Genomic DNA, 26116 nt, shown 5'->3' with positions numbered 1-26116 from the left:
GCATCTTGACTGCTAATTAAAATTAGCTTAAAAGTAAATATGTGCTTGGATCTAAGTAGGCTCCATTGTTTTCATTGCCTTTCACACAGCAAGTAAGTTCGCTGTGCTGCCTTATGTCTTTTTTGCCATAATTATTCTTTGCGTTATATATTTTAGTTTATACTGTTTATACTGCTTATTTATTTTTAAAAAAGGGCAATACATAGACATGTTTGACCAAACGTGATTAATATTCGTGATTATCGGCTCAATCTGCACAGCCCTATCAAACATGAATAATTGTGTTGAGCAAGAAACGTGGAGCGGCAACATTTACAAGTGTTTAGATGCTTAAGTGTACACACTCAAAACGTCTTGATTGTCATGCTTTTTGTTTTCAATTTTATTCAGTCTTGGAAAGTGTGTATTTTAAACATTTAAATTCAACCCAGCACAGCTTGCGACTTACAAATGTGAAAGATTCAATGCGACATCATTGTAATTTAAATATTTCATCTTAAACTACTTGTGCAAAACAATCTTTATTATAGCATTAAATGGCCACAAATGCTTTTCTCAGGTGCAAATTTTAAAAAATTACACCACAAAGAACATTATAGGAAATAAAGCAATCTGTGAAAAATCCCTGCAGTTAAATATACAGTATTTACTTTTGAAGAGATAAATCAATTTTGTTGAAAAAAAAATGTAGCAATTCAATTTGAAAATGTCAACAATTCCAGAAATAAGCATGGTGTGCTACAAAAAATTATGCTAGATTTCTTTCAGCACTTTACAATTCAAACAAGGCATAGTGTTAGTTTTTTTTCTTTTTTTTTGTTTGTTTGTGCTGTAAATTGACATAACTTCCAGTATTGGAAAAATAAAGAAACACATTTCAAGTAGTTTTAACAAACAGTACCTAACTTAATACTGAACGTGAATGTGTCCGTTTCTGTTGTCTCCAGACGTGCATTTGTCCTTCAAAATGTCTCCCAACGACCTTGTCTTCACCATCATTCATCGTAGACTCTCACCATCTCAAAGCACACAAGACGCTTTAGATTAAACTGGCCTTAAAAATGTTCAAAAGCTTTTTACAAATACAATTTTTCAGTAGCAGAGATCATCTCATAACTGCAATAATGCCACTATTTAGTTTGACGAGGAAAATAGCAACGTTGCTCCAAAAGTGTCAAGAGAGTATTTAGTTAATATATAAAACAAATATTACTGGCAGAATTGCCTATATTATAGACATTACAATCTAAATGCTGTTACAAAAGTTATTACGTGTCAATCATTGATTTCATATTGAAGTACAGTTTCTTAAACATTTCTATGAATCATTATATTCTTAGAAAAAAAGAGGATGAAAATGTCAAGTTTATGCACAGCATATTGGGAGTAAATACAGAAATCAAAGTCTTTACATTGAAAGATTGCAGGAAAAAGCATCAAACATTTTTTATTCCCAACCTTTTCCTTGATCGAACACTAAACTGTGCAAATATTATGGACTTGGTAGTGCACCTCCATCACCACTAGGTGTCTCTAAATCAAAGACAACAATCAGGGTTCAAAACAGTTTACCAGCAACTGTAAGACAAAACCCAAAACAATTGACTGACAAGGTGCTGAATATTGATATAATATCGGTGACATATTTCAAATTAAATTCCCCTCTACCTTCACTTAAATAGCGCGGTTAGATCTAGAATCCACATCTCGTGCTAGCATTGCGGCTAGGTCTAGCATAAAGCTGACACGCGTATCGTTATTTAAAAATGAAAATAGAATTAAACCCCCCAAAAAACAACGTGATTTTGCTCTCTGAGCAAAAAAAAAAAAAAAAAAGTGATGCCTGTCATAGATGGTTCACAGAAGAAGAAGCAACGGAGAAACTTTCACTTCTGTCACCGCCGTCTTCCTCCATCTCGTCTTGTCTGATTAGACTTTCTACACACAGGATGTCGAGCGTGACATCCAAAAGGAGAAGTCGTTGTCCGCAGTCCGAAGCTCTGACGGACACGCCAGCTCTCGGCGAACCGTGTCGCGAGGGATAAAGTCCGCCTGTAATCCTCCCGATAAGGTTAACGTGACAGTCTGAGGTCGGAATCGGGGGAGGGCGCGGCCGGCTCGGAACTGAGGTTCGAGTTGGCTTGGCGTTCGTTGCTGGGTGAAGAGTCAAGCGGCGTCGCCGGTGAGGCGGCGCGATTGGCCAGGCGGCGGTAAACAAAATGGAAGGGGGGAGATTGCGGGCGGCTGTGGAGCTCCGCCTTGATCTTCTGAGGGTGGGTGTCCCCTGCCAGCTGCTGGCTGCTGCCCTCCATCAAAAGGAACAAGCCATAGCTGCCGGGGTCCGACACTTTGAATTTGAGCGCGCACAGCTGACACACCTCCTCCGCCGTGGCGTAGGGTCCGACCGGGAGGGTCTTGGCAGTGCAGCCGCTGCCCAGCTCCTGTAGCGCCACTCGCAAGTAATTCTGGGAGAATTAATAAAGCGTTAAAAAAATACAACAAGATTTTATGACGAAGGCTGTTTTGTATTCATCTACAAATGGATTGCAAAATAATTGACCATCATTTCCTTTCAGGGCATTATTTAAAATTAATTTACGGCGTTCTAATCAATTGGACATTTAGAACATACAACCATTTGTGCACCCAATCAGACCTAAGGTAAATTTAGTATGTTCAATACACCTGCCATGCATGTCTTTGGAGTGTGGGAGGAAGCCTGTATAATCGTTATAAATTCATCATTTCTTATGTACCTGTGGCTAAAAAGCAGAGAGTTCGTGTTGCCAAAAAAGCACAAAATGAAATGAATAGAGCCAATCTTCACAAGCGCGCCTTCATTTCCTCTCTCTGTATTGATTCCCACTACGTTATCGGTTTCTTTATTGGCACTCGCATTCATGCACGCGCATGAATTGTTGTTTCTCAATATGAACACTAGAGGGTGCAATTTTGCCATTGTAACATGTTTGCATGTTTAATGAAAGTGTAATAATCGGTATAATGCGCTTGCGATTGTGACGTTCAGTCATCTTAGCGAGTTAGTCAACGCGTGGCAGGCCGCTCAATATATAGCATAGGACAGAGCCTGTTTGGCTTACTTGGAAGTCATCAAAGGATGGCGCAGAGTGCAATGTGGTACGTCGCTGGTGCCACTGGTGCAGTGTATTTCTGGTCTCAGAGCTCAGCACCCTGGCTGCCTGCTCCTCCTGGAAGTTCCGGATCAATGACATCGCTCCATATGCACTTGTCAGATAATAGCCACCTAAGACCACGAAACAAAAAAACTTACTGTATACTGTATATATATGTGGACAGAAAATTACAGGCTCCAAAGGCAGTGATCAAAACTGCCTCTAAATGCTCACATTCTGCCTTGTCTTACAAGTGCAACTTGATTTTGTTTTCCTTTTTTTTTTTTTTCCTTTACTCAATTCAATTTTTGACATCACAGAAACATATTGTTGTGATAAAGCAAAAAGTAAATTTGACAAGCTGACAACAGTATATAAGGACAAAAGTCTACTTAAGCTAACCCCGCCCCCCCCACCTCCTTTGTTAAGTAAACACACCTTCTCCGTGAAGCAGCGAGGGGTCCAGTAGCTCCATCATGTAAAGTATCTCATTGTCCAGCTGCGGCAAATCACATTGGGCCAACACGTAGGTCAGCATCGGCAGGAAGTCATCGGCACCATACAGACGGCCTGAGACACACAAAGACCCAGGCACACATCAGGATCTGATCTATTTCCAACCGTTTTACTTTACCCCCAAATGTAGCCAGGCATTTTTAGCACATTTAGACTTAAGCTGTAGTATAGTCTCCGGTATGATTCTTAGATCTTGCAACTTTCATTGACACCAGACATTTTCTTTTGTCACAGGATTTGGGCTGATAAGTTAATCATAATCAAATTGACAATTGGCTTGTTTTTTTCTTCTTCATTTCAATTGGTGGGCTTTTTTATACAGTGTGAGTGCGTGTGTATATATATTATATATAAATATATGTGTCTGTGTGTGTGTGTGAGATAATTAAGATAAAGCATGATACATTTGATATTGTTTATTAATCTTTAAATTTGTTGCTTGCCTGATAAAAACATGGGAAGAGCTATTAAATCACAATGAAGACAAAAAAATGCAATTAGATCTTTTTTTTTCAATCGTTCAAGCCCTTCTGTGTTGCTTACTGACGTCACAAGCCGCCTGAGATACCCAAACGGTGATTAGCATTGGAAAGGAAGCTGGTAGCGAGAATTGCGCAACACACCGACCATTGACCTCAGACTGGCTAACTCATGAGGCAGACTTGCTTGCCCAATAAGGGAGCCACTGGTGCAGCTGTGTTCCCTGTCTCCAGTCAAATAATTATTTAAATAAATATTCTGAGCTGTCATGACTTGTTAACGAGTAATTATTGATTTCCAGAACACTCGGCAGCTCTGCGTTTGCAGCAATGATGCCCATCATTCAGTTTTGCGTGTTTGTTAGGAGTGAAGTCGCACTACCTGAATTGTCCTCCATGATGGTGTAGATGAGTTTGCAAACCCTCAGCAGCATGGTGACCTTTTTTTCCGGAGAATACAGCTTGCACATGGTGTGAAACTTGTACTTGATCTTCTCGATAGCTATCGGATCAGGCGGCACCGTGTCCTCCACGCCCATTTCCTGTGGCTGGCGAGCTTTGGCCAAAGTCATGTTTTCCCTCAGCTCCTGCCATTCCCCACTGCGCACCTGGAACTCCTGCAGAGCGGCACTAATCATCGCTTTGAGAGGCTTCAGGACACACTTGTGCATGGCTTTCTCTAAGACGTGATCTGAAAAGAGAAGGAAATCATTCAACTTAATGCTCTTTCTTTACGCTGATCTCAAGAGTTAAAAATTATTTTATATTCTAAATATGTTGTTAAAATCGATTTAAAAAAACAGTTTGCTTTTTTAGGACAAACCATGTATATAGTATGTTTTTTTTTTTTCAAATCAAGATTAATTCACTAAAAAGCCTGTTGTTGGATTTCTTTTGAGTATTATCTCTATTTACAGGCAATTCTACAATTTTTAAGAGGGTGTAAATTACTTATGTTTTTTTCCTGCTACTTGAAGCAGAGGACTGACGATCTTCATGGATTTATAGTTTGCATGGATGAGAGTGATTATACAAGTAAATGCAATAACAATGGTTAAACGCAATTCTAAAGGCAAAAACATTATCTTTGCATATATGCATAATAAGTAAATACAGTTGGAAAAAATCTTTATGTAATGCAAAAATTAGGGATGTCCAATACCACTTTTCCAGACCAATAGCAATACAAGTCACTGTAAATTTTGGATTATATAGCGCACTGGAATTTTTTTGAAAACTGCACATAAATCATATAGTGTATACAACCAATGATTGTACACAATTTGAAACATTCATAAAATATCTTACTCAACACTTATGTCATTTTTATATTTTTAATACAATATTGATATTTTTAATACTATATTTTTCAACCCTTTTCTGAAAATGTTGATTAACCTTTGATTCACATCTTTTCAGTTCTATTTAACAGATGCTCCATAAATTGACACCTTGAACAGAAACACACATTAGCTTTACTGGTGGCCACCATGGTGGCTAGTAAAAAAAAACAAACAAACAAAAAAAAACTGCAGATGCTCTGCACTGAACTATAAGGCGCAAGGCTTAAATCATTAAGAAAAAGTTGCAGTTTATAGTCCGAAATTTATGGTACTCAATTATCCACCGATACAAAAACAAATACCAATAAGAATAAACCCCCCTTTTCAGAAAAGCAAACAAACAAACCAAACTTATCGGTCTAATGTACAGAATTAGCCGCAAAAGCAGAAGTCAAAGCAGCCAAGGTCAGGTCATGACTCTACATTATGCCTTTGCTGTCACATGCTTAACTTATTCTCCCCGACTTGAAGCTCAGACAAACTAAAACTGACTGTCATCGTGGGAGGAAGAACTGAAGGGAAAAGAGAGCAAGGGAAGGAAGCACATGTGAAACAGGAACGTGCCAACATCACTTTTTTTTTCTTTGCATCTCAACTCGTGCAGTTTGACGAACACATGCCATGATATCATCCAGACAGGATGGAAACCAAACCGCAGCAGTGCTGAATAAGGAGGAACGTGTGCATCTTTTGTGTTGCTGACTCTACTCTTCAGAATAGGATCTAGTCAGTTGTTTTATTTTTTACCTCGACATGCGCTAAAGCTAATTCTTACTCAGCAGACTTCATCGGTGAATCACATAAATCCCACTTATCCATTCTTGTCTCTCTGAATCATTCATTTCCACCATGATCATCTTACATTTTTAATTCCTTCTGTTGCTGCCTCAGCTAAACTGAAAGCTCTCGCGAGATAGATGTGCACGACTTACACAAACAGCGCATTCTCGCTTTCTTATTCAACTACAAACTGAATTAACAGCTGCCAGTGAAAAGTGGTTTGTATTGAACTGCACCAGCACAATGGCTGTTACCTAAGGATGGGTGATTGAGAAGGTATTTTCCATATAAGGTATGAATTTGCCAAAGGGTAAAACCACCCTGAGTGAGAATATTCAGAAAGGCATTCATTTCTGAATGCAGCCTACGTTATAAAGCAATTAGAAGTTTGTGCTGAGACTGTTTGCTTGCCTTGTTCTGCCTGACACATTGGGCTCTGGCACTACATTTTTGTGCCACTATAACAACTGAACAGCACATGTGAATATTGCTTTTGAGTTTCCAAACGATGGGAGTGAAGCATTGCACCCGCAGAGCATATTTTAAACCTACCCGCAATTCCAGAAGAAGGGTTTGGCAGGTGAGTCTGAGCTCTACTGGTCTTGGTTTATATAAAATAAATTTCCCCCAAAATGGTTACTTATAACATTTACTCCAGAGCAACTGGTGTTTTTTTTTGTTTTTTGTTTTTAATTCTTCTCTATGATTTTTTTTCTTGACTAGTACACTTCAGAGCTAGTTTAATTTATTGCACTTTCATATTATTGTACTTTAAAGTGGTTTCTGTTTGTAGTGGTATGCTGGAGTTCAAATTATTAAAATGTAAACATAACATAAAAATTGTGTGTATAATTCAAAAAAGACTTTGTGGTTGTAAAGTTTAAGTCTGGAATACATTATTTTAGGGTGCAATACATAATGTATTAGAGAATCCATGTGGATTTTTGTACACATTGGAAGTAAACACGTATACATATAGACTTGTGTTTGCAAGTCCCACTCAAGACAAGTAGTCAATGTTTCGGGGTTAAAAATAGCCTATTGCAATCAAGAGAAGAGGCGTTTCTGGGATCTGTCAAAGCTCTCCTGATACAGAGATTGCTAACTTCCTCCTGAAGTGACACAGCCTTAAAAATAGCATTTCTACCTGCCCTTAGGTCAAAAAACAACAACAATTCAGGTTGAAGTGAACAGACCATCTGACGCCCATGGAGAGATTAATTTAAAACTAAGTAAGCAATGAAAATTCAGACATATTTTTGTGTTTAGAATACTGACTATAGCTAGAAAATGCACATTTTTTGTATTGTTCATATAGCATACACATCAATGTTGTGTACTGTTTGCATGTCAACAGTTAAGGAAATATTCGAGGAGGATTGGCATCTCTACATGTACTGTAAGTAGATGACAAACTTATTCAGTACGTATTACATACTCACAGATCACAATTTGGAAAAAAAAAAATTATATATATATATATATATATATATATATATATATATATATATATATATATATATATATATATATATATATATATATATATAATATATATATATACACACACGCGTGTGTGTTTGCAGTGTTCTAAATTTACAGCATCAGAGAGTACAAAATCCTGAAGATTTCAGAAGACAAGAAAAAGCAAGCAACTAAAGCATTCTTATGTTATGGTGCACTTTGGATCAAAAACATTATGATGACATTTGGATTGTGTGCTTTCATATCAGCATACAGTATTACAACTGTTATCTAATCTATCCATAGATTCCAAACAATAATGGTAGTTTTTACAAATGCAGGTTCATAAGATTAAATGCATCGGTCTGTGTGAGTTAGAGTATAAAACAAGGAGGTCTATTCTACCCACCCACCCCCCACCCTCGCAGGTTTCAGCACACTAATCATCCTCATTCCAAAGAGATCCATGGAATTCAAACAAAATAGGAACAACCAAACATTCTTAATAAACAACCATGCAATTATTTTTCATGCAAAAATGTTACTTATGTTCAATTGTGAAATGCAAGAAATAAAAGCAAAAAAATCCTCATTTACAGCATTAATGCTTCTGATTGTATATATGGGGAGTAAATGTAGGACAGCATCTGGAAAAAGGGTTAGGAAAAGAAAGAGTCACTAACAAAAAATGCCAAGTGAGAGTCAGCAACTCTAGACTGCAAAAGAGACAGGAGGGGCCTTGCTTCAAATGCTCTCTCTGACTAGTGTGTCTGTATGAAAGGACTGGAGGTGGAGTACGACTACTTGCCTTGGCAAACTGCATCTTGGATTCATTTGGGCCAGCTGGGCTCATCACAACAAAATATTGTGCAACAATTCCACAAACTAAAACTCCAAGAGTTCCAAGTGTGTCATTCACATTCAAATACACCTCTAAATCAGACATTAGCATAACACCTATTGTAAATAAAACACCGTCTTTAGTAGCTTTCATCAAAACTTCAGAATTGAAAATCGAAAAATGAAACATTTGAGTCAATTTTATTGTCATCTGTTTCTTTCGCTTGAGGTAAAAATTCATGCTCTTTCTTTGGCAATCTGTAAAAAAGGTCTAAGCAGCCACAACACAAATGGTTCACACAGCTGTTTCAATAGGTGTGTGTGGGAACCAGAGAGAGAGAGAGAGAGATGAGATGGCCTTCTAAGAACGGCAAACTGCATTGGATAAACATTTGTCAACATGAAATCACCAGTTTTTTTTGCAAGCAATTCCTTCTGGCTGACCTACATTATCTCTATCAATGTATCTTCTAAGTAATCATACTTTGAAACATTCTAAGATTACACATTAGCATGCGAACACATTACAAGCAATAAAAAGTCAGGCCCAAACTTCCTCCTTCTTGACAATGAGGTCATTATGCTTACATTGTAGAAATGTTGCAAACACAAGCAAGACCGAAGATAATTATGGTAACAATTGTCAGTGAATTCATACATTTTTAAGCATTTAAATGTGAAAATCAGCATTTGAGAAATTTGAGAGAGTTGATCATCACTGCCATCGACGGCTATGGACATCAAAGATATCATCCATCCATTTAACCCATAGCTACCACTTTTCCTACTGCAGTCTGAAGCCAACAACTTGAGGTTAGTTTGAGAAGTAGAGCACATCCATCCAGACGACAATAGCAATACTCCTACAAAAAGCATTATTCTGTTTTCCAAGATGCTGAGTGTCACACAGTGTCTTAGAAAAGTGGTCCTCAAATATCCCTGGTGTAAGTGCAAGCTTTTTTAATGCTGTGAAAGAAATAATATATTTTCAAATTAAGAGCAAATTAATTGTAACATGAAGCAACTTGTTATACTATACCTAAACGTATAGTAACTCTTTTGTACAATACTGTGCCTTTAGTTTCTTTAGTTGTATACAGATGGGTATTATCATTAGCGATCCAGGTTTCTGGTTTTGCCCTGCATTGGTCGGGGGTACTTGACAAAAAAAAAAAAAATATTCACAGGTCAAATGATGAAACAAAGATTGATAGCCACTGCCTTACAACATTCAGACACATTCTCCCACTCTACACAAATTGTCAAATCTTGGTGAGAACAATCATTTTGAGAGAATCAAGACTTATTCCCAAACTTACCGATTTGGTCTTCAGGTATGAGGCTCTCAATGGGCAAACCCAGTTCTGAGCTTTGTCGCAGGTAACTTTTCATTTGTGTGATAAACTGACGGAGAGTCTGAAGTAGCTCCAGTCCAGAGGCGAAGTTTTGCCAAGTTGGGGTTCCTGCCCCTTCGCCCATGTAGCTCAGGTAGTCCTGCACCAGCGAGCCGAAGTAGGAGCTTTTATCTCTGGATAATTCAACCACTCTGCGAATGGCTCTTTTTTCAGGCGTTAACAGTGAGTTAAAAACGCCGCTCATCTTGCGCAGATGACCCCGCAGTGCTTTCTGGAGCACCAAAGCACTGGCACTTGGCCTTCGTCTCACCCTGTGCCCGGGCGGTATCATTGTCAGGTCCTGGTCTTGGTCCTGGTCGCTTTCCAGGCCGACGCCATAGTCAGGCTCCTCCTCATCTTCATCCTCCTCTTCGTCGTCGTCTTCCTCCATGCTACAGTAAAGAAGATGAGACGAGGGCAGCGAAAGAGGGAGGTGCGTGTTGAAATCTGCCACGGTAGGTGGACTTGGGTCATGTAGAGGAGGAAGGAAGAAAGCTGACGACTGAGAGAAATCTAGGGAGTCTGAAGAATCTGTTGAAAGACTCATGTCGCTCAGACGCTGGCTAACCCCTTTGCTTTCATCTCCCCCTTCTCCTCCCCCTTCTCCTTGCACCGCTGCTTGTTTGTTTATAGTCACAGGGGAGGAATCTGTAAGACTGCTGCAGGGCTGGGTGCAAACTTTGCCGCTGTTCTGCTGGGATAGTTTGGCCTTAAGAAGAGCCTTTTCAATAGTCTGGTCCTCTAGTGCCAAGTGACATTGGGCATCCTCCAGGGAGGACGCTGCTGAGGCTTTGGCCTTTCGAGGCGAGGAGGATAGAGATGATAAAGATATGGGGAGGGATGGTCTGGGGATGGAAATAGGAGAGCTAATGTTGAGTCTCTTAGGAGGGGATGATGAGGGGCTGATACTAAGAGAGGAACCAAGACGGGACAAGAGACTACTGCTACGCTCCTTTTCTTCCACCTTCTCCTTGGGGAGATTGATCCAGGAAATTTTCTCAGGCATACTGTGCTGCCGAACAGGAGGGCCCGATTGCAGTGTTGTGAAGCGAGGTGGTGGTGGACGTGTCGGTGGAGACCGTGACGTAGCGTCTTCACCGCTTTGCTTCTTTTCACCTTGTAGTTCTGTGTCGCTGCCGAGGCTAAAAGATGTATTTTCACGTGACTGTCCGCTGTCACTGATAGGACAGTTACAACCTGCTGCCCTGTCACCACTGCAGTGGCATGTGCTTTTTTCTCGGCTTTGATTTTGAATGTTATCGCTCAGACCAGAAGCATTCAATTCAGGGCTGTGGTTACTATCTGGTTGATGAACCTTCAGGAACAGTGGATTGATGAAGCAGAGTGCTCCATTAGATTGGCAACACTCAAGCTCGGAAGGGGTGCGAGTATGTAGCCGGGGGCGGCCTGGGGTGGGGGCAACTGAGAGCGGTCGCTGACCAGGTGGAGGTGGTCTGTCAGGAGCTGTGACTCCAAATAAGAAGGAGGAGGGACCTTTCCTCTTATGGCACACTTCAGTGTCCCACAAACCTGCATGATGAAAAAGTACTGTTATTATAGCAAGTGACACTGATTTTGATGTGATAAAAATGTTAGCGTCACAAAAATTAACACTGAATTTGGTACTAAGGTCAAGATCCGAAGAAAATACGTTTCAAATATACCTCAAAAGCAGTTTGAGCTGTAATGAGCCACAACTCACACCGAGTCACTCCATACACAACTGGCTTAATTCAACCAACGTTCGTTGTCCTTTTTGTGATCAAAGACATCAAAGAAACACTCAACAAAGCAAACAAAGAGCAAAAACTGCTGAACGGGACATACGCTGTTTTAGAAAAGCATATTGTCTTGTTTCATTAAATTGCTATTGTGATCACTGAAATTAAAAATAAAACCCGTAAATGTAACAAATTAAAAAAAAATGTAGTACAGAAATCAGATATTTACTTTTCAGAGGCTGAAATCAGAGGATTTTGACAATTTTAGGATAAATCATGGATTTAAACAGTTAATAATCAAAATAGGTAGGGATTAATTTGATGATCAATTAATTTAGCCTCTTTATTGGATCAAGAAGTAAATTGATATGAACAAGAGTGCTATGCCTTTGATTGATCAAGAACAGCTTCATAATTCAGAACAAAGCCTAACACTATGTTCAGAATGTAATTCTACATGTCTGACTTAAGTTACAACTACAATTAACGAAGCTCCAGTCAAAGATATTTAGAGTATTTGATATTGCACAATGTACATTCAAATCAAATCAAATATTTTTTCAAAATTAGTATGCCTTTGAAGAAAGTCACAAATACATGAAAGGCAACAAAGTTACTCAATAAGCAAAGGACAAAAATACAAAGTTGGATTTATTGATCCGCATTTTCTTATACTTTTTCTTAATAGTGAACTGCGCTGCTTTGAGAGAATTCTTAGAACTGCTAAACCTCTCAACTTAGCCAGCCATTTCCAGTTTCAAAAATTAGAAAGAAAAGTTACATGGAGTGAAACAAAGAAGAGGCTCAGTTATGTTGCAGAGGGTCACTTAAATGTCAAATATTTATTTGGGCGCAAGAGCAATGATAACAAATTATTATTTCTTTCTAATCAGTTTGAAGTATTTCTGTGACCTTGTGTTTGTGGCATTAACAAAGGGTGTGTGCAATGAAAGTTTACGGAATTACACACAAATCACCAGAAGATTATACTTAATAGTCCCATAACTACAAGTGTTGAAGGCATCTGTGTAAAGAACTTCTCCACATGCACACACAAGCCAGATGAAGCCAATTAATGCATGGCTCTGGAATGTATACTGATCAGCAGATTTCTGCTGACTAACTGCATATGCAAGTACAGGATCTATGAAGGAACTAGAAAGCCAAAGTTCCAAAAGACTTCAGAAAACAAAATTTCAAAGCTATAAAACTTATTATCTTCATACAACAACATATTTTTCTACTGTGTTACCTATTTTCTAAGGCCAGCATATGCTGATGAGGATTGACTCAATGTTCTATAAATGAAGACTAAAACAACAGCTGTTCCCTTTGGCAAACATGGACTCCCATACTGATAACCTTCTAAAGTTCTGCTTGTGCCTAGGATGTATAATGAGGACTATAAAGACTGACGTAGACAATACAATGTGAGTACCAGACACAGAGCAACTCCTTCCAACTAGAGAAAAAAAGATGACAACAACACTCACTGTGATCCTGAAGCTTGACGACAAACAGATGTGACGTTTATATGGGATTGGGTCCAAAATCTCAAGACCTTTAGACTGGGTAAAATGGTTACGTCGCGCAAGATGAAACTCGACTGTCTTTTACTCAACTCCAACACTATGTTTGTGATGAATCCCTCGTGTGTTTGGGAGGGATGTTAGCAGAGTATCTCCGCCTCTCTCCCTCCCTTTCAGAAGTCTTTCACTGTAGTTCTTTCAATGACGCATGCCCAACCCCCATTTGCTCTCCCACGCTACACTTGTTTACTATCCACTCTCTCTTCGTTCTTCCTTGTTCATGTTTCCTTTTTTTTGTTGAAAAAATGTCTCAAAGCAGTGTCTCTGTACATAAGATGGGGATCTAATGAAGATTGATCCTAAAGGGGGATTTGTAGAAAACCTTGTTATCTTTTTGCCCCATTTTTAGTTATAATGTGAACATGTTTTAGCTTTAAGGTAAATGATTCGGTGTTAATCTCTCACAATAGTGATCTTTTTGGACATGTCTATTTTTTTTACGTTATAGATGTGTATGTCTTTGTTTCTGTTTGTGTTCTTATTAAAATGTTTATTGCATAGTTGAAGTTAGCATCGTATTCAGAGTACATAAAAATAAAGAATGTTTGACGTTTTGACTAGTATATAAACCATATTCTTTTTAATAGTTTAGTCTTAGCGTGTTCAATCAAAATTAATTCAATGAATACAAATTAGTTTTAGGTTTTTGCCATGGTCTGCTTGAATTCATGCAAAAGAATTGCTGACCAAAAACGTACTTTTTTAATAACCAAATAAATGACTACAAAGGATGAGAAAATTAATGGATGGAAGTCACTTTAAAATACGGTAACCACTTCTTACGATACAAACATAAAAAAGAGAAAGAGAGAGAAACTGTATAAAAGATCTAGGAATTAGGAGCCTTTGCCTTTTTACACACAGTATATCAAAGGTTAAATACAACTGCCCTTTGATGAAACTTGATTCCTCTGCCCCACTATCCTGGCATTCACCGTTTACACAGCTGTTAGTATAGCTTTGATAGTATCTCCTTAAGGTGGAATATTAGAATGGCGTAGTCCCTTTCAGTGTGTGTTGTTTAAACAGTGGAATGGCAGTTACATTGAACAAGCTATGTAAGGGGATATTTTCTAAATCTAAATCAGAAATCAGAATGTGATTATCTTTAAGACTTTAGTAGCCTTGGTGTGTGGTGCTGTACTTTAAACAATTGCATCAAAGGCAAATTGTAAACATCAAAGCTCCAAAAGTCCACAGATTCGTAGATGGTAGTTAGCATGGATTTTTAAGACCCCAATTTAAAAAATCAGATCTTAACCTATGAACTTTCAAGAATGGTCCGTGACAAAGATTTGACTGGCTTCCATTCACTTTTAAAGTCTAGTAAGGTGATTTGACATTACAGGTCAAGATGAGCCAGGCCCTCTGACTTTGAACCATAAGACTCTGCCGTCATGTTGTCTGAGATCATAGAAATACCAAAAGGAAAAAAAAAACAACAATGAACGTCAAACAAGTTCTGTTCAGGGACATTATCTAAGGTACATCAAAACATAGATATAGATAATACTTGTAATCTAATAATATTCCAATGTGGTAGAGAACACACTGGTTGACTGTAGACTCTCGTCTATAAAAGATCCCCCCAAAAAACTTCAGGTGTACGAATTGGTTTCTGGCAAAATTGATTGGTAATGCCTTCATGAATAAGCCTCTCTACAGCGTCACATGATCTGATTCCCCAAAACACAAATCTCTTTTCACCTTTCATACATACACACCTGTCTGTGTACATCAGAGCTTCCTTTTAGATATATTTTAGATACACTGTGACAAACCACACCATTGTCACAGAATGGGAAAATCTGCCATTTGAATCCATAGAAACCACATTAAAAAAAGAATGGGATAGCATGTGTCACACTGGACACCTTAATAAGAGGCCAGCAGGAGGAAGTCTGGCAGATTTACATGTGAACTGAGTCATAGCCTGTGAGCCTCAATAGACAGAAAGGTCACTCTTGAGGTGTTGAGTTCCACGCAGCAATTTCTGCGTCACAGAGTTGTCTTTGTCAGTGCACAAAGTACAATAATGTCTGAACATTTCAAATGTGTAGAAATTTCATTCTGGTCTCCCAAATAAATATGTCATTTTAAGAAGAAAAACAAGATAATTATTGGTAAGGAACAATTTTACAGATGTAATAAACGTTTAAATTATGAAAAATACTTTCTATAGCAGAGAGGGAAAGATTGACAATAGCCCAATTCTGACTCAATACCCTGTTGATCTGAGCCGGCAAGACTTTTGTCCCTCTGTCTGAGTCATTTAGTCCTGGAATGCTAGTAAACTTGATACGAGAGAGGAGAGTTAGCATGCTAACTCTCTCCCTGCTGCTAAGCATCGTATTTTCATGCCCAACACAAGTTTTTCTTTTGGTATTTTCACGCATCATTAGTAACGGATGTATGCCCTTAAGGGCGTGAACACAGTTGGCTTGCATCCATGCCAATTAAAGGGGCTCCTCTCATTCCCGTTAAATTAAGGTCAGGAGAGGCTCACGATTTACTTGACTGGAGTATGTCTATCAGGGATTGCAAGATCTCTAATTGTGGATGATGTAAATGTGGCTGCTGTGAAGTTGGCATTGGTGTCCGAGCCCCTCTAGTGGGACACATGCTCGGAGTGCAGAATCTGCATGCACTTGGCTCAAATACAGCAAAATCATGTGACACCACCTGCACCACAATTTAGACTTGCTTTTGGCAGACATAACATTTTGTCTATTTTTAGCCACTATATTGTCAAGCATGTAAAAGAAAACACTTATTGTTCATTGGAACAACCAGTATGGCGCAACATGTTCTGGCTAAATCCCAAAAGCTGCGGAAGCTTGCACCTTGGGCATGTGTGCTGATATTAGAGCCGTAAGACTATAAAAACTAAAAACAACATGTCTGTCTGTAGTCCAAGATAACAGAAAATATTTAACACTTGTGCAGTATTCTGATCATTTTTGGGTCAATTTCTTCCACATTGTTGCAGTATTTTAGCCAAGGGATGGCACACTCCTGGTAGTGTGATAACTAAGTGATCGTGCCATGTTGATCTCTGGTCACCATCTGGGTAAGATTTCAGCTCCCTATTGCGTTCTTTCAATGCTTTCTCTTTGATATGAAACTAACTTCCTGTCAAGATCAAAGTACAAAAATATTGCACAATGGTTAATATCATAGTGTCCATTTCCAGCACTTACTGCATTCTTGATATACTGTATGGCAATAAAACATAATTAAAGTAAACTAAACATAATAAAAACAAACACACCTGCTCCAAGTTTAGCAACCTCAGAAAGCTCAGCAGATGTTTTGGCTGAAGCGATGGCTTCTGGAAGCTTCAAGGTGAAGGGAAGCACATCCCTGAGAAAAAGCAACACAAGCGGAATGAAATGTAGCAAACCTACATATGAGAGAAAAGAATAATCAAGTTGTAGCAAAAAACCATATGAGTCACTGCTGAGCATTGCTTAGCTTTGACCATCCCACAAACCCACAGGAATGAAAGCGAGAAAGTGTTTGGAGCCAATCCCGGAAAGTATCACAACACATTCAGTCCTGTCTACCTAAAAATTCTTATTAGCAAAAATCATGTTATTGAAGTAATGATTCACAGTACCTAGAAAATTATATCTATACATGATTATATTTGTCTTTCAATGTCAGACTTAAACATTTCGCAACCTATATGTGAAGATAGATCTGATAAGGGATGTTCTGATATTTTAGGAGATCAGTATATGTGTTACAATGTCAGTCTTGAGTTAATAATAGTAAATCAAACAAAAAAAAAGCTTATTACGCAGTAAAACGAGAGAGAAGATGAGCTGCCCCCCCCCATCCCCCCTCCAAAAAAAAGCAGGACAGCAAGAACAACATGAGTAATTCCGAAGAATGGATTTACCTGCTGATGCAGCAGAAAGCCACTAGACGAAACAGGTCTGCAAAGCTTAGGCCGGATCCTTCCAAAGAGAAAGCTAGAAGACAGCAATAGTACAGTTTGATCAAAAGAGGAAATTAATCAAAGGGCACAGTGAAATGCAATCAAGACTTTAATATTTTAATGCTATCTAAAGACATTTCTTGGAAATTTGTGGCCTGCAACAGACTTTCCAGAGATATGTCAGAACTGGGGCCAGGCCTTCAGATCATATTGTGTTTGTTTAAACGATTGCATAAACTAGACAGAACAGAAGTCAAAAACACTGTGTGGTTTATTTAAGTTCAATGAAACTTTCAGCACCATTGCAAGGGAAACACCCCTCTAACAAGATAATAGTCTATAATCAGTCAATATTGTAGACTAGCATTGACTGATGTTAGTGTTGATGTTTTATTCTACTGATGTCAGTCACATTCCAAACCAGAACGTCTTGCAGTGTCTTTAAACTTACTGTATTGGCTCTCTTTGACGACAAAGTCTTTCACAGGAACTGTGGAGTTCTTGTCCATGCGCAATGATATGACCTTTTTCTGCAGGCTTGATGACTTCCTCACTAAAAATGTCTAAAGACCAGAGGAAGAAACATCCAAACAAAAGATCCAGTAAAACAGTGTTTCCTTTTTCTTTTGTTTTAATTACAAAGGTACCGAAAATGCTTGTCTCTTTGATAATGTAGTGATAACAACTGAAGAAGCATGGAATGTTTGGTATCTACTGAAAAGTGCCAACTTGGGAGGTACAAGTGTCCACCCAATGCCAGTGATAGGGTCTACGTGCCTCAACCGGTCGAAAAAAGGTATTCTGCTTAATATTGGATTTGTGAAGTACAAATTAAGCTGGCATTTCGCAAACTACGGCAAATATTTAGACCTGTGTGCATTTCGCATATTTTTGTACACACATTGTTTTTAACTTGATTATATTGACTATTATCCTGTTTTCAAAAAAAAGTTAACATTAACATGGCATATTGTATTGAACTAGTTCCTTACCCCAGGTGCATGTCTCTGTAGTTTTTCTACAGCATTCTGATGGCTTAGATCAAGTTGAAGCCACACGGAATGTGTATTGATTAATCTGTCCAAAACACTGAGTCGCCGATGGAGAGAGTCATAGCCAGAATCTCTGACTCCTGCCAGTCCAGGCCCCATGTCGGCACAGGGCGATGCTTGTAGGAAGAGACCCCCTACTTCTTCACCCATCCTGAAAAACAAACAATATCATATGAGTTGCATTAGGGTGTATGTACAGTATATCATCCACAGGGAGCATGTAAGAGGTGCACACACAGCAAAATAAACGAGCACAAGAGTAAAGGAGGGTGGTGCAAAGGGTGATTTTAATGTTATATTCATCTTTTGAGCTTCATTCCAAATCACAGCAGCAAAAATAAATGAGTTGAGCTCACTGTTCCCATACTTTCGGAGGGCAATACCAGTAAGAAGGTACTAATCCCAAAAAACAAAAATATTTATTGAGAAAATTTAAGGGACCTCTTCCCAGTAGATTTTAAATCATAGCCGAAGGTAAAAAATCCAGGCACAGGGTTTTTGTTTCCACAAGGACGACTGGATAAACACGTTTTTGTCTCATCAAAAGTGCAAGAACAGGCCCAAACAAGTTTGAAGAGGAAAAACAATCTGTTAATCTGTTTTTGATTATAACAGCACTAAGAGCTCAACTCTCCAAAGCTCTGGACAATATTCCTCCTCCTGCTAATGATTTTTTTTAACCTTTACTATATTTAAATATGGTAAAATATGAGGAAATTTTAGATGAATAAATAAATTCCTAGTAAACTGTTGTTGAACAAAGAAAAAACAAATCCAGAAATTGACAAGGGCAAAACTAACAGAAAATAAACTTTTACTAAGAATGAATTTATGGAAAACAGGCCACAAATTTCCTTCCATTTTTGTACTTCTCTGCGAGACTTCTGAATCAACTTAGGACAACAAATATTTTGGTCCACTTCTCATGAGCAAACTGCTCCAGGAAATACCCAGGATGTCTTCCATTTATGCTGAATATAATTAAATTTAAAGATCATGGAGACATTGGAGACACTGGAGCAAAAATCTGCTGCACTGCTTGATGTCACAGCTAAATTAAAGGTTCAAGTCGTGAGTCCTCTAACGTGATCAAAATAAATAAATAAATAAATAAACACTTAAAAGCATTCACTAATGGAAGGTAAAAATTATGACTGCATTTTACCAAAGTGGCCTTTGGTAAACCCTCATCTACTGTTAATCCCATTTAAGATACAGTAGATCCAAAAAGCTAAAATATTTTTGTCTGAAGGAGGTACCCCTCCAACAATGAGACATCTATGGCAGTGTGAAAAAAAAAAAAGAGTGGGCCAAAATATGTTTTTGTGTATTGGGTCACATTTAAGTTTATTTTCAATCATTTATTGTACCTTTGTCTGTTTTAATTATTTCAGTAAGAAGAGGGTACTAACAGTTGCCTCCTAAAGCATTTTTTTCGGGATGATTCAAGCAAAAAAACTAGACTGACATAAATGCGTAAACATCTGGTGATCATCTCTCTTTTCCATATTAGCACACATGAAAAACTCTCAATTGTGCTCTCTACTGTCTGTATTCTGCCAGTGCACTGTATGAGAGCAACTGCCCTTACATACATACTGTAGTACACAACATCAGACAGCCAAAGAATTTCTCACCCATGCATTGAATCTGTGTTGTGGTCTTCTGTTATCTCAGGCTTTTTCCCCATCTCCTTTTTCAAAGTGCCAATTTCCAAGGCAAATGATTCAATCAGCTACAAAAAAATGAAGCAAACACATTAATGGAAAGAAGTGCAAAGACAAGGAAAAAGTTAATAGATGTTAGCATGGCATGTCGAGCTGTCCGGCAACCTGGTCCGGCATTTTGTTTTAATTAAAACGATTATTAAAAAATATTGTTAAAATGAAATAAAAAGATCTGAATTTTTTATTAAAGGTGCAATTAAATAGTAAAACTGCGTATTGTCTCAAGGACATTTTTTTCAAAGACTCAACCATTATTTTAGCTCTTGTTGTGATTACATGACCATGAGACAACCATATCATTTGTTTATGAAGAAAAAGATAATAAATGGTGCCTTAGTTGGCTGTGTGGTTTAACCTGAAGTGCCAGCCTTTTTTAGCTGCTAGCATCAAAAAACAAATTTGTATTGAAATGTAGGCTTGACGTGTTTGTGGCTGTTAATTGGATATTTACGTCTTTGGTGCTCTTTGTATTTAAATATGCACTTTTAAGGGTTTAGTTGCATGTTTAAAAAAAAAAACACTATATTTATGTGTGTTGATAGTAATTTTAACTGAAAAATCGATTGAAAAGGATTTAATAACAAAAGCCATTCAGAATTAGGATATCAGTGTTTCCACAAAAGAAAAAAGAAAAAACAATGACCAACATGAGTCAGAGGTACATTAATGGTGACCCGGAGAAATGCAGTTTTGAAATCAGTACCAACCTCTTTGTGTTTCATTTTACAGGAATGCTTTATTTCCTTAAATTTAGACTTACAGCGAACATTTTCTGTTTGACAGTGTGAAATCATTTGTTTCATTTCCCAGTAAAATCTTGCAATTTTTCTGTTGGGCTAGCATGAATAACACAACAATCATCCAGGCATTCACCGAGTGTTGGGGCTTGTTCACTCTCAAATTGTGAGCTGGGTTTAGACTGTTGTGAGACAGGATAGTTACCCTACTCCTGCAACGACTTTTTGACCAACAGAGGCCTCTCTGCCAGGCATCTTAATGATGGTTGTTTGAATCCCAAAATAATGACACAATTTCCGGTGGTGGGGCACACCTCTAACTTGGAGCAAAAATACAAGTAGCTGTTATTTATTTATTTATTTTTAACACCAACTCAGGCTGGTATATGCTAACCAAGTTTAACTGCTAGAACTGCAGAAGCCTTTCTTGGATGAGAGCCTACCAGGACCACTAACAGGACAAAAAAAAAGACCAACAGCAGAACGGTTGTGTTCCGTTGCAGTAAATGCAATTGAAAATGTGGTTTACATAGATTCAATGGTTTCTTTTTTTCTGGTAAATGTAAGCAAAGTGACAGTAATAGCTTGGAATGTAGTCACGCCTAATTAGTAGTAATGGGAAAATGAAATTTCAACAAGCTTCATGAACCAGCTCTATTTTTTTTTTACCTCTCTTGGCACACTGTTCAACATTGAGTTGGAAATACACTGTTGACATTCCTTAAACCCCTTCATTTAAACAATCAGTGCCATTTAAAAAGTCGACTACAACGTTTTCATGAAGCAAAGATGAAGCATCATTCTCCAATCAGTACTTATTAGTTTCACACAGTTTGATATTACTTGGTGTTAACCAAGAGTAAGTGAAAGCCATATAAGGATTTTCTGGAAAAATGCATAAAAACATTTTTTAAAAAAAAGAAGAAAAACATTTGAGTGGAGCAACCCACTTCAGCAAATATGCAGCCAACGGGAAAACAGGGTGAGAAACAAGCACCAAGTTAGACTCCAACTCACTTCCTTTTTGAAAAATAGCAGTAATACTCCAACATGTACCTTGAAGAAACTGCTTTTCTTTTCCCGTTTGTAGGACTGGTGGATGTTAGGGGTGGACATCTTGTCGGACCTCCTGGACAACTATTGTGGAAGAAAAATTAAACCAGAATAATTAGAGTGGAAAAGCTACAGTATCTGTACAATTGGGTACAGTATTAATACATAGATTTTAGTGTTACATTTTGTAAAGTGCTTTGTTACAGGTGTAGCTGTTGTGAAAGTGCAATATAAAGAGATTTTTGTATTACATTGAGTACTTAAACATCCAGTAAATCCATGTTGTGTTGATGGATCAGCCACTGATTACGATCAGACAATTTCCATGGATATTGTGCATGATCAGCATCTGTCAATTAATGCCTTTTATTGCATGCATCACGAAAAAAAGATCCCCTGTAGTTAGTACCTTATAAACTACAGCCAATTAGAGACTAGCATGTATGCATGTAGAGTACCCTCACCCTTAATAAACTATATTATAGACCAAACCAGTGACTGAATCATAATATTTGATAGTGAATTTTCTGTAGTTAATTTTAAAAAAATGCCCTGCTTGTCTATAATAAAGATATACAAATGTGGATGGATTTTTTTATTTTATCTGATCTAAACCATCAATTAAAAAATAAATAAATAACTGACACATTAATAGATGGTTAAAATAACCGTTAGTGAGCAGCGCTAAATACCCCCACACTTTGAACTGCAATACTAACACCTCTATCAAAACAAATGCACGTGCTGGGAATTTGGGGAGTTCAGGAGCCAAAAGTGTTTCCTTTTGTGTGAGTCATACAGTATATGTGACTCGATGTCTCAGTCAGAGAACCAGGAAGTGCCTTGTGGTTGTCAAAGAAAAAGAAACATTGTGCCAGCAGTTGCTGAATTGTATTCTCGGCAACAGTAAAGTTTATATATTTGAATTGCACAATTGTATACATAGTCTTTAGTTTTATTAAGGTAAATATGGTATTGAACAACCTCAAGCTCTGCACAAAAACACACCTTTAATGAGAACAGGGCAAAATTCATGAGCGCCATTCCATTTAAACACCTACTCATCAGGAAGGCCTAAAAGAACTAAGAAGCATTCACACTGCACATTACACCTTCAGCCACACCCTATGGTTTTTCACAAAAGCCCCAATTTGCCAAACTCCTTTTGATCAGGCATACCACTACATCCATGGAAATTGACACCCTGGTAAAAAACCCAAACTGCCATTTGCATTCAACTGACATCCCAAAAAATTGACATAGCATTGCCATCGCTATGACCTTTATGTGTCTATTATAGTCCATAATACACTAATAGAGGCAAACTACACTTGGTTGTATTCAAGCCAACATGGGTCACAGCTTTGCAATATGCATTTGTCAGTCTGTTATAACAAAAACCCAGACTTCACTTGTGAATGCCGAGGAGGAGAAGGTTATAGTGGAGGTAGAGGAGGAAGAGAAGAGCAGCAGGTCAAAAAAGGGAGGCTGGCAAGAGCTTGATAGCAACATTAACGGAGCTGCGAGAAATCCTTGCAAGTAATGCCAATTAAGCACATGTGACAATGTCTCATTTTTTTTTTATATGTTTGGACTATTCATTTGGGTAGAAATATGTTGTGCTGTCAGGTTATTGTGCATTTTTTCCCTTTTCAGCTCATTTAATTTAAATGAGTTACATTTGCTGTCATGTCACTCTACTCAAATCTGATAGTGCTCTACAAATGACCATAAACGGTAAATGTCACATTTCAATCACATCAAAAGAAAACCCAAAACAGGTAAGGCCATTGCCAAGGATACTAAATTATTAGCATGTGAAAGGAAAAAATGTCATGCTACAGGACACTTGAGCCAAAAGATTATCCTCCAATACTTTTCATATAGCAAGCCTTGATCCAAGTGGTTTGGCTAAACAATTGATCCTGAAAAATCAACATTTTTGGTGAATAAGTGGCTAAAAAGCCATTATTGCATAACATGAGGAACATTATCCAGTGCATACACTATATGAGTCAATCAAAAATTGCACACAATGTTTTTTTTAAATAATTATTATTTTACTCATTGAATTCCCACAAGGGGAATTTCATCTAACACTTGGTATATTTTGTGTCACAGTGACGCGTCACACAGAAAATACATCACACACATGCAAGCATGCAAGGAGACATCAATGTGAACACTGAGACTGGTTCATTGCTGAAAGGCACCTAGGCAGTAGCCAGGAATCAAAACAGTATCCCTCCAACACCTAATTGCTAATTTTACATTTGTCCAAGATGACTTTAACCTCAACCTTCTGACTCAAATCCTGACAAATATGATTTTGTTGCCCCTCTAAACCACTGCACTACAATTGAAACATCTTTCATATATGAATTCAACATCACCCGGCATGTTTATGAGTAATTCTATAATATAAGATGTATAAAGAGAAAAGTTATTGTAGTGACCTGTATAACAGTGACCTGAGCTGTGACCAAGGTTTGGGTTAGCATACGTCATGATATTGCTCCCCTTGGTACCCAACAATAAGAAGTAAGAATATTAACAGATTTGAGACTTTCTGAGCAGATTATAAATGTGTTTGAGAAATACAGTACCAGCGTCTGTGGATGAAAGGAAGAAGAAAATGTGCTTGGCTCAGAAATGTCATTTTAAACAACAGTGTAATTACCTTGCAAACAATACATTACACATCGCTCTTTGAGTTGGAAAACATTCAGAGGTCATTACTAACAAATAAACAAACACTGCAGAAGGGTTTTTTCTGCTGATGAAATATCACACTTGCTCTGGCAAATGCATTTGTCGAGACTTAATGGTTCTAGCGTGATTGATGATCATATTAACGAAATAAAATACCGGTTGAAACAGTAGGACAGATTAATTCAAGTTAATTAAAACTTGAATGTTGATTGATGGAACAAATGATCGAATTTGCTATAGAAATTCGCAATCGGTGTCGCGTAGGTAGTTAGTGCTGTTTCAGGCAGTTCGTGGCATGCCGAACGCACGCGAAGTTTATTCCGTCTTCAGACATTTTCAATAATATTAATTTGCAAAAAGACATGAGCTCGTGCAAATGGTTCCATGTCGTCACTTATAAACGGTGTTTTCACCCAGCGGATAAGACAGGTGGTAGCAAGTTGAACAGCAAGTCCCACAGGATTCCTTGATGCCATAACCGCGCAACAACAGCTTACTACGAGAAAGACGGGATGGAGGGAAAAAAAACAACAACGACCACTTACGAAATGTCAGCATACCAATAACTTACGAATTTCAAAGATACTTACTCTGTGGTGGGTAAATTTGTCAGAAGAAAACCCCACTGCTAGAAGAAGCTGAAAAAGAAATCCTTAAGGATCCATATCGTGGTCGCTTTACAAAATGGATGTTAAAAAATTAACATCGTTTCCTCGAAGCCAAATAAGTAAACAAGATCGCGGCGCACCGCCGGCTGCTTCTTTCCATTATATTGGACTGTACTGTATTTAGGTCCTCTTCCCCAGACTTGGCTACGTTGACCTCTTTGTGGAACTTTTTTTTGTGTTGAATACCCAGAGACTTCCGCCAAGACACTTTCACAATAAAATGTATTTTTCATTTCCGGCTGACTGGGCTCATCAGCGATGTCATGACGTTTGGGCTAAGATTTCTTATGTCGCATTTTGATTTTTTTTTTTTTAAAGAATCAACCAATCAAAAGTGTTGAAGGTGGCTTGCTCTCTACAACGATGCAATATAATTGGTTGGATATACATGCAATTTTGGATGGGGGGGGGGGGGGGGGGGGGGGTCTCCTGAAGTGATTTTAAAGGTGCGGTTATTCTGCCTGACCCTTATAATATCTGAATAAGCAACCATCATACTAACGTGTAAAAATCATCTACCCATATACACAAACACAGGGAATAAAATAGCCCCAAATCCATTGAAAAATGTGGGTTCATAGTGGTACTTGAACGTGATTTATACCTGCTAGTCTATTTTAATTGCTTCCATGGTGAAATACTTACTTTCATTAGTGTCACAGGTGAGCTGGATGGCACAAAATTCATCTGATTTTTGATTGGATGGTCACCAATTATGCAGGCCTTAGTGTCCTCCACAATCACGTATTATTACCCTGACTAAACTTTGGAATGAATTCAGTTATTTTGCAGAGGCATACTCTCATATAGAAAATCATAAAAATGGTTCAGCAGAGATAGAATTGAGCTCCTCCCATGGGCATGCCCGTCCCTAGATCTAAACCCTATTGAAAAACCTGTGGAGGTGGCTACAGTGTGACAAAAAGCGTAGTATTCTGGGTGATCTTGAGATTGTATAAAGAGG

At 38.1% G+C, this 26116-nt stretch overlaps 1 protein-coding gene across 2 annotated transcripts; it reads right to left on the bottom strand.

The window, feature by feature from the left end:
• Positions 1–502: 502 nt before the first annotated feature.
• Positions 503–25330, bottom strand: rin2a (Ras and Rab interactor 2a). Of its 2 annotated transcripts, XM_088422073.1 has the most exons (13): positions 25075–25330; positions 24898–24980; positions 21776–21856; positions 19893–19990; positions 18196–18406; positions 17655–17766; positions 17165–17237; positions 16532–16623; positions 9876–11480; positions 4512–4820; positions 3573–3704; positions 3102–3265; positions 503–2465 (listed from the first exon to the last, which is right to left on the bottom strand). In XM_088422073.1, the coding sequence occupies exons 2-13, from the start codon at positions 24958–24960 to the stop codon at positions 2073–2075; spliced, it is 3333 nt and encodes a 1110-aa protein (XP_088278199.1). In that variant the 5' UTR covers positions 24961–24980; positions 25075–25330; the 3' UTR covers positions 503–2072. The 2 variants fall into 2 exon arrangements, with proteins under 2 accessions (XP_088278199.1, XP_088278200.1); XM_088422074.1 differs by lacking the exon at positions 24898–24980.
• Positions 25331–26116: the final 786 nt, after the last annotated feature.

This window comes from Hippichthys cyanospilos, chromosome 8 (genome assembly GCF_059441005.1).
Source record: "Hippichthys cyanospilos isolate Australia breed blue-spotted pipefish chromosome 8, RoL_Hcya_1.0, whole genome shotgun sequence".
Taxonomy (NCBI): Eukaryota; Metazoa; Chordata; class Actinopteri; order Syngnathiformes; family Syngnathidae; genus Hippichthys; species Hippichthys cyanospilos.
This window is presented reverse-complemented; position numbering and strand designations above follow the sequence as displayed.